We start from the raw sequence: 8,392 nt of genomic DNA, 5'->3' as shown, positions 1-8,392 counted from the left end.
GAACAATGTGAGGAATGAACTTTCATGTGCCATAAATGAAGTGCACTACCTGAAAAGGCAAGTGAGCGAACTTAATGGCTACATTGAAACGCTGAAGGCCAGTAACGACTGCAGGTTGGACAGTCGAGTTCTGGCCTATACTCGCACAATTACAAAGCTTTCAGACCTGACCAGAGAGAACGAGGGTTTATCTCTGAAGCTCACCGAGACCACAGAACAACTTTCTGTCAAAAGTGCAAAACTCACGGTCAACGACAAGACCTGGCAGCAGAAGTATGACGATCTGGAGAAAAAGATATCCAATGAACTGAATTACCAACAACAGTCCTTGGAGTCTAAAGCAGTGTTTCTCAACTGGTGTGTCCCGACCCACTAGTGGGTCGCAGACCCGTTTGTAGTGGGTCGCGGGCCATTGCATGGAAAAAAAAAAAGTTTGAAAAAAAAGTTAAAAAAAAAAAAATTCATCCTGGGATTTTATTTCTAAGGGACTTTCTCTAATGCAGCGGAGTGTCAGTGTTTTTCCGGCTCGTCCGTCCATGTTTTTCGACACCGCCAGCGAACGCGGAAGCACCCCCCCCCCCCCCCCCCCCCGTTGACCGATTGAATTGGGTCGCGGCTCATCATTAAGGGGTAAAGGTGGGTCCCGGAGCCAGACAAGTTGAGAACCACTGGTCTAAAGTAACAGGGTTACTCTCCACCAACGGTTCTCTTGAAGAGGCGTTGCATGTGCAGCGGGCAAAAAACCAGTTGGTGAGGTGGTCTCAATTCAATAAATAAGATCAGTATATAAAATATGACATTTTGGAATTTTATTGCATGATGTGTAGTAAAAACGATTAAAAACGTGTCTTAATTAATTTAGGTTTAGCTCATTTATCTATACTTAACATTTCTGTTCTGTACTTGAAGCATAATATATCTGCTTTTAAGTTTCAAGTTATATATTAAAGAGCCGACGTTAGTGTGACGTCATCTCTCCAGGTGACAGCAGGCGGGACTTCTCCTGTGTCTTATAACAGCTAGTAGAGCCGAGAAGAGACATGTAAACCTCACTGAGCGTTCGGTAGAATCTTGTGTCTCTCAAAATCACATTATTTTTTTGATACCCCTTATAGTTTTGCTCCAGGGGGCATTTGTTTGAGGTGTGGATTCTGTGTGTAATCACTGCTCTCTTGTTAGTGACTGCAGGGGCTCCGTTGTCACGGTTACTCACAGCTGATCTGTATTAGCTGATTAGTGCAGTCTGGCAGGACCTGAAGGTATTTAGTTCTTACAGAGGACATTTCAGAACCTCCTTTGCTTCTCCACTCCCCAATTCTTACTGTAATGTTTGATGAGGCCCATCAATTAATAACTTCTTAGTTTGAATAACAAAACATTCTGTCTCCCAACCCCCCCTCACCCAATCCATTATTTCAAAATAAAGGCCTCAATGATTATCTGTACCTTAACCTTGAAGCACAGAATGAAGCTGTATTGCTCTTTCCAATACTAGTAAAACTATTAGTACTTCTACAACTGATACCGCTTCTACCATTACTAATACTCTTACTAATAGTATTGCAACTGCTATTAATACTAAAAAGACTCTTTACTACTAGTAGTAGTAGTACTGAAATACTAACACTAATACTCTTACTACTATAAAAAGTTTAGTTTTTTACTGCTTTTAATAATTTCACTACTACCAATTAAACTACTTTTACTCTCAATACTATTATTTCTATTGCTATTAATACTACAACTACTAGTGATGTTACTACAAATACTACCGTGACTAGTATTAGTACAACAGCTGATTATACTAGCAGAGACGCCTCAACGGGGCAGGCAACCCAGGCAATTGCCTCGGGCCCAGAGTTGAAGGGCTTCCCGAGGGACGATTGACGTCAATGATAAAATAATGGACAAATAATGGAACTGCAACGAAATATCATGATTCTGGGGGGGCCCATGGTCTTGCCTAGGGGGGGGTCTAGAAACTAGAATACTAGTACTACTAATAACTCTATTACTTTTGGTTTTTCTACTGCTACTACTTAAATTACTACAAAAATACATTTTTTAATTCTCAGCTTTTATTATTTCTGTATTTTTTCAGATTGATATGCTTCTCCCATTTGTGTTTTTTTCTCCAATTCTTTAAAATTAATTTCAGCTTTGCTGTATTTTCAGCAGTTTTTAAATTCATTTCAGCTTTTCCAATTTCTATTGTTTCAGCAATGTTTAGAATTAATTTCAGCTTTTTTCATTTCTGTACTTTAAGCAACTTTCTGAAATTAATTTCAGCTTAATGCATTTTCAGCAGGAAATGCATTTTCTAGTTTCTAGAAACTTATTGTAAGTCACTTTAGTGTCAGCTAAATGACATGCAATGTAATGTAAATTACATTTCATCTGGAATTCCAAACTTTAATGAGGAGTGTTACATTTCTCAAAACGTTTAATGAGCTCCTTCATTTTCAATGCGAAAATCTATTTTTTAAATATATAATTATATTTTTCTATACTTGACTGCTAAATGGCCACACAGTGCTCTCCTTTCAACATATAACTTGTAAATAGGCTTTGCTTACGCCTTCAATGACAAATTGTCATCTGTTTTTATGACACGAACGTGTCATAGCTCCAGGGTTGCACAAGTAAAGCGCATTCGAGCCCGAAATAGCCTTCTCATCGCCAGCTGACTGACTTCTGCTCCGGTTGTTGCGGCCCGGGAGGAGGAGCGGCCACACGCCGCAGGAAAAGTTTGCTCGTGCTTCCTCAAAAGAAAAAGAAAAAAAGCAATGGACGAAGTTTATTAAGTCACTTGGGCTCAGCCTCGGTGGCTTTTTCTAGGTTCGTTGAACGCGTGGAGACCGCGGTCATTAACAGCAGGCCGTCGCACGCACGTTGGCCTGCGCGCTCACGCGAGAGATGGCCGTTGGGAATGAGACCGTCGTGTACCTGTCCGAGCAGGTGATCGTGCTCTGCTCCTGCGCGCTGTCGTGCGTGGGCTCTTCGCTGATCATCCTCACCTACGTTGTCTGGTCGGACTTGAGGACGACCCCGAGGAGACTGCTGGTCTACCTCTCGGTGTCCGACTGGCTGTCAGCCGTCTCCTACGCCTTCGGAGTCTGGAGAGTTTTCCGCACCGACTCGCTGGACTGCGTTGTCCAGGGAGCCGTGTCCACTTTCGCCAACACCAGCTCTTTTTTCTGGACCGTGGCCATTGCAGTTTACCTCTACGTTTTCATCGTGAGGTCCAGCCAGCGAGGTGCTGACAGCTTGGTGTTGTTTTTCCACCTCGTCAGGTGAGTAAGTTATGTTGGTTGGTTTATTTTTAATGGGCGCTTAGGGGCCGGGGGACACTGCCGGTGAGTTTACGTCGCTCCGTCTGGATCCCGCCGATCCCGTACCGTGAAGCATCCTGGGACAGGAAGCGCACAAAACACAGCTAACATCGTGTTCTTTCATCGGTTTTAGACAAAATAACCAAAATAAAGTTAGCCAACTACTTCCTCAAAGTAGTAGGTGGCTTACTTATTTGTGTTGTACTTGTCTGAGTTAATTTGTTCCTAAATAAATTGAATATGGCTTCACTCGCTTCTTAAAGCTACAGATGCGTAGAGCTCCGTTGCCGTGGTAACACTTTAGGGCTGTGGGGCATATCATGTTTCACCACAAAGGGGCTTTATTATGATGGAATTCATGACTACCAAAGCATCCCTCACTATATGTGCATCAAACCGCTGCTGAACAAACCAACTAGGTGCAACAGAGAATGGAATAGCTAATAAATAGTATTTAAAAAGCATAAAATTAAGTAGAAGTCGAAAAAAGCCAATTGTGTAAAACAGAAAACCATGTCTAATGTACCGCACACTATAAGGCTTTATGGATGACATATTCACTTGTATTTGACACAGGACAATGTAGAGATGGTGGACAGAGCGAGGGGTATCACATGCACATGCTCTGACTCGACGCATACGTTTCGTTGGTTTTTCTTCTTTGCTTTTCTCTGAATGTTGATTTCAAAGATGTTGCTTTGCTGTGGTTTAGCACTCTATTTTTAGACACACGAACAGTTTCTGCCCTTGTTACGCCTCAACACAGTGTTTGTGAATTCTCAAATGTTCCATTGAACCTAAGATCACACAACAGAGCCATTTATAGGCTTGTATACACACAAACACACACACATACACTCACCGGCCACTTTATTAGGTACCCCATGCTAGTAACGGGTTGGACCCCCTTTTGCCTTCAGAACTGCCTCAATTCTTCGTGGCATAGATTCAACAAGGTGCTGGAAGCATTCCTCAGGGAGTTTGGTCCATATTGACATGATGGCATCACACAGTTGCCGCAGATTTGTCGGCTGCACATCCATGATGCGAATCTCCCGTTCCACCACATCCCAAAGATGCTCTATTGGATTGAGATCTGGTGATTGTGGAGGCCATTTGAGTACAGCGAACTCATTGTCATGTTCAAGAAACCAGTCTGAGATGATTCCAGCTTTATGACATGGCGCATTATCCTGCTGAAAGTAGCCATCAGAAGTTGGGTACATTGTGGTCATAAAGGGATGGACATGGTCAGCAACAATACTCAGGTAGGCTCAATTGGTAGCAAGGGGCCCAAAGAGTGCCAAGAAAATATTCCCCACACCATGACACCACCACCACCAGCCTGAACCGTTGATACAAGGCAGGATGGATCCATGCTTTCATGTTGTAGACGCCAAATTCTGACCCTACCATCCGAATGTCGCAGCAGAAATCGAGACTCATCAGACCAGGCAACGTTTTTCCAATCTTCTATTGTCCAATTTCGATGAGCTTGTGCAAATTGTAGCCTCAGTTTCCTGTTCTTAGCTGAAAGGAGTGGCACCCGGTGTGGTCTTCTGCTGCTGTAGCCCATCTGCCTCAAAGTTCGACGTACTGTGCGTTCAGAGATGCTCTTATGCCCACCTTGGTTGTAACGGGTGGTTATTTGAGTCACTGTTGCCCTTCTATCAGCTCGAACCAGTCTGGCCATTCTCCTCTGACCTCTGGCATCAACAAGGCATTTCCGCCCACAGAACTGCCGCTCACTGGATGTTTTTTCTTTTTCGGACCATTCTCTGTAAACCCTAGAGATGGTTGTGCGTGAAAATCCCAGTAGATTAGCAGTTTCTGAAATACTCAGACCAGCCCTTCTGGCACCAACAATCATGCCACGTTCAAAGTCACTCAAATCACCTTTCTTCCCCATACTGATGCTCGGTTTGAACTGCAGGAGATTGTCTTGACAATGTCTACATGCCTAAATGCACTGAGTTGCCGCCATGTGATTGGCTGATTAGAAATTAAGTGTTAACGAGCAGTTGGACAGGTGTACCTAATAAAGTGGCCGGTGAGTGTACATACATCATACCCCTTTTGAAATTGGTGTTTTGAGAAAAGAAGTAAGGCTTTGATGGGGACATTGCTTCTTAAAATACATTTATTGAAAGTATTTTTCATGGTCAAAGTTAAAGCAACACAACTGGTATGAGGTATATCATGTAACACACAAAATAATCCATCACATGGTGTCACATGTCTTTGCAATACTTATCTAAATATCTATGAAACATTGTGTAGATGTTTAAAGAGAGGAAGTTGAACTTTTCAAAGAAATGTACCTTTAATCCTTTTGTGGTGTAGCTGGGGTGTCCCTCTGGCCATCACTGTTGCAGCCGTCTGCCTGAATAAGATCGGCTACGATGCGTCCGAGGTGTCTGTGGGCTGGTGCTGGGTCAGGATCCACGCTCCGGACCGGGTCCTGTGGATGCTGCTGACTGGGAAGATCTGGGAGTTCTTGGCTTACCTCACCCTACCTGTGCTCTACATCCTGATCAAGAGACACATATACATAGCGGTAAGAGTACGTGGTTTCTATGAACAGTGGAACACCAAAAAATCAACATCTCATAGGTTGAAAATATATAATTTTATTGATATCAAATAAACATCATGGTATTAAAATATTATACAGTCTAGATCATTAAACTGGAAAGAAAGTTATTCAGCCATTGCTAATGTCTTAATTGTTTTTTTAAGAAATAAACCAAAATAGAAAATGTTTTTAATATTGTGAAGAAAAAAACACAAACAGATATGCACGTTCCATTTTGTAAAATTAATGTAAGTGCAGTACAGCATAACATTTTTAATCTCTTTAATCTACCAATGAAAATAATTCACTGAAACGAAAATCCACCCAGTTGTCTGTTTTTGAAGATTACATAACAATAAGGAATAAGAGATGCAACTTCTTGTTTTTTGTTGTATCAAGCAGTGATCATGTTTGTTTCTTTATTTTTCCTGTTACAAAATGTGATCTCACTGTGTGTCGGACGCAGCACGCTGCCCTATCAGAGTACCGTCCCATCTTGGCCAACAGGCCTCTTTCCCACTCCTTCTCCTCCATGGCTGACATGAAGCTAACGCTCATTCCAATCATCTTCATCGTTCTGCGCATTTGGAGCACAGTGCGGTTCATTCTGCTGCTAGCCGGCTCTGCGGCCAGATTGAACCCCGTTCTGGTCACGTTACATGTGAGTCTAAAGTATATTTTAAACACTCACCCATTAGATTTTGTCTGTGTGAGAGTTGGTTTGGGTGTGTGACAGCACATGTGTGGGTTGTACTGTTAAACTTGATAAAACTCATGATGACGTGATGGCACGCTGTCAAGTCTGTGAATCATTACCGATGCATCATAAAAGTTTTCTTGTGTTAATGGATATGTTTGGGTATTTAAAAAGTAGCATTAATACCTAATACTAATATTAATACTACAAAATGTGCTAAACTGCCTTTATATATGAAGAGTTTACAATTAACCATTATGATCTAATATTTTCTTGGAATATGGAAAATGTAATATTCTTTGTGTAGAATTCTTTATTTCCTATAATACAGTGTTTTCTCATAGTTAATAACAAATCAAGTGGTTGTCTCAGTGAATTAAAACAGATTCAACACTAAAATAAAACCTTAAGATGTGAACTAAAAATATAACGTTATCTCTATAATAAAATGACAAGATTTAGTTACATTTCCCACCAATTAAATACAGTTTCCTTTTAAAGGCTTTTGTTTGGACCCCACAGGGAATTGGCAACACCTCGCAGGGAGCAGCCAATTGCATCATGTTTGTATTGCTTACTCGGCCAATCCGCACACGCCTCTGTGCCGCGCTCTGCTGCTGCTCCAAGTGTCGAGCGGACGAGCCGCCCTCGCATGGCGCCCCTCGCACGCTGCTGCCTGGACAGGACACCTCAAGACCGAGGGAAGAGGACAGCACCAGTCGAGTCGGGATTGATTGATGATATTTTGTGGATGAGAAGAAAAACACTGGGGGAGGTCCCTGGTTCACTTCGAACCTCATCACAGCAAAGTGGTTGCAGAGAAGGTTGGCGATTCTGCAGATGCATGCACATCTGTGTCACAAGAAAAGTCTCTGCACTGTTTGTGATGAGGGTGACACTGCATGGCTGTGCAGCAGCATATGGGGAAGGATTTTGAGTGGTGCATTCTGAATACGCTGCACACAGATGATGCAGTGTCATAGTGTGTCGTGCATCAAACTTTCAAAAGCATCACACTTTAATTTGTTTATTTGGACATGTTTTCTAGTTGCGTTATGAAAAGCATACTCCAGTTTTGCAGCTTTATTCATAATGTACTGTGTCGATTCACTTACATTATGGTATTATCACTGTGAAATGAATGTTCGGTTTGTATTTTGTTACACTGACTATTCAAGTATTATATTTATGTGGATAAAAGTGCCCCACATTTTTGTCCGCACAGCAGTCTCACTTTTAGTGACACACACAAGTGTCACTAATAAAAAAAATAAACTTTTGCAGAGGGATAAATGCGAGAAGCGACTGTCAAAGTCTGCCAGCCTGAAAGATGTTGCAAGAAGCTTTTTTTCAGCTAAGGCTAATGTCAGTTAAAGTGAATTAACTCATATTAATTTCCTCAAAGCTCTTGTTAACGGTGCTGTAAGTGTGTTTCGCAAGGGTATAATGAATGTTTATTAAGTGAAAACCTGTCAGCATGAACTCCAGCTGTTATTTTCAGTTCACAGCTACACATTAGTTGTTGCTTGTTTCAGTTTGGAGTAGATTATCTCTTTCGAATGTTCCGCAATGTAACTTGAACTCCCCCAAAATTCTAATTAAAAAATTAATGAAACTTAGGGAATGTTTAACAGACTTTTGTGCAAGAACCATGACTACATCTTATCGCCTCTGAAAAGGAAAGTAAATTACATGTTACGAGTACAGTTTTCTCTCACTGTATGATAGCTTATAAACATTACATTTGAATATTAAAAACGTTCTACCATCATGTGCATATTCAGTATT

At 41.6% G+C, this 8,392-nt stretch overlaps 1 protein-coding gene across 1 annotated transcript; it reads left to right on the top strand.

The window, feature by feature from the left end:
• The first annotated feature begins 2,676 nt into the window (after window positions 1-2,676).
• Window positions 2,677-8,379, top strand: gpr157 (G protein-coupled receptor 157). The gene is made up of 4 exons (XM_037456881.2): window positions 2,677-3,293; window positions 5,676-5,889; window positions 6,374-6,568; window positions 7,127-8,379. Exons 1-4 carry the CDS (start codon window positions 2,917-2,919, stop codon window positions 7,340-7,342), a joined length of 1,002 nt encoding a protein of 333 aa, XP_037312778.2. The 5' UTR covers window positions 2,677-2,916; the 3' UTR covers window positions 7,343-8,379.
• Window positions 8,380-8,392: the final 13 nt, after the last annotated feature.

This window comes from Pungitius pungitius, chromosome 1, assembly GCF_949316345.1.
Source record: "Pungitius pungitius chromosome 1, fPunPun2.1, whole genome shotgun sequence".
In the NCBI taxonomy this organism is placed as follows: Eukaryota; Metazoa; Chordata; class Actinopteri; order Perciformes; family Gasterosteidae; genus Pungitius; species Pungitius pungitius.
Note: the sequence above shows the minus strand (reverse complement) of the source record. Positions and strands in the feature narration are given on the sequence as shown.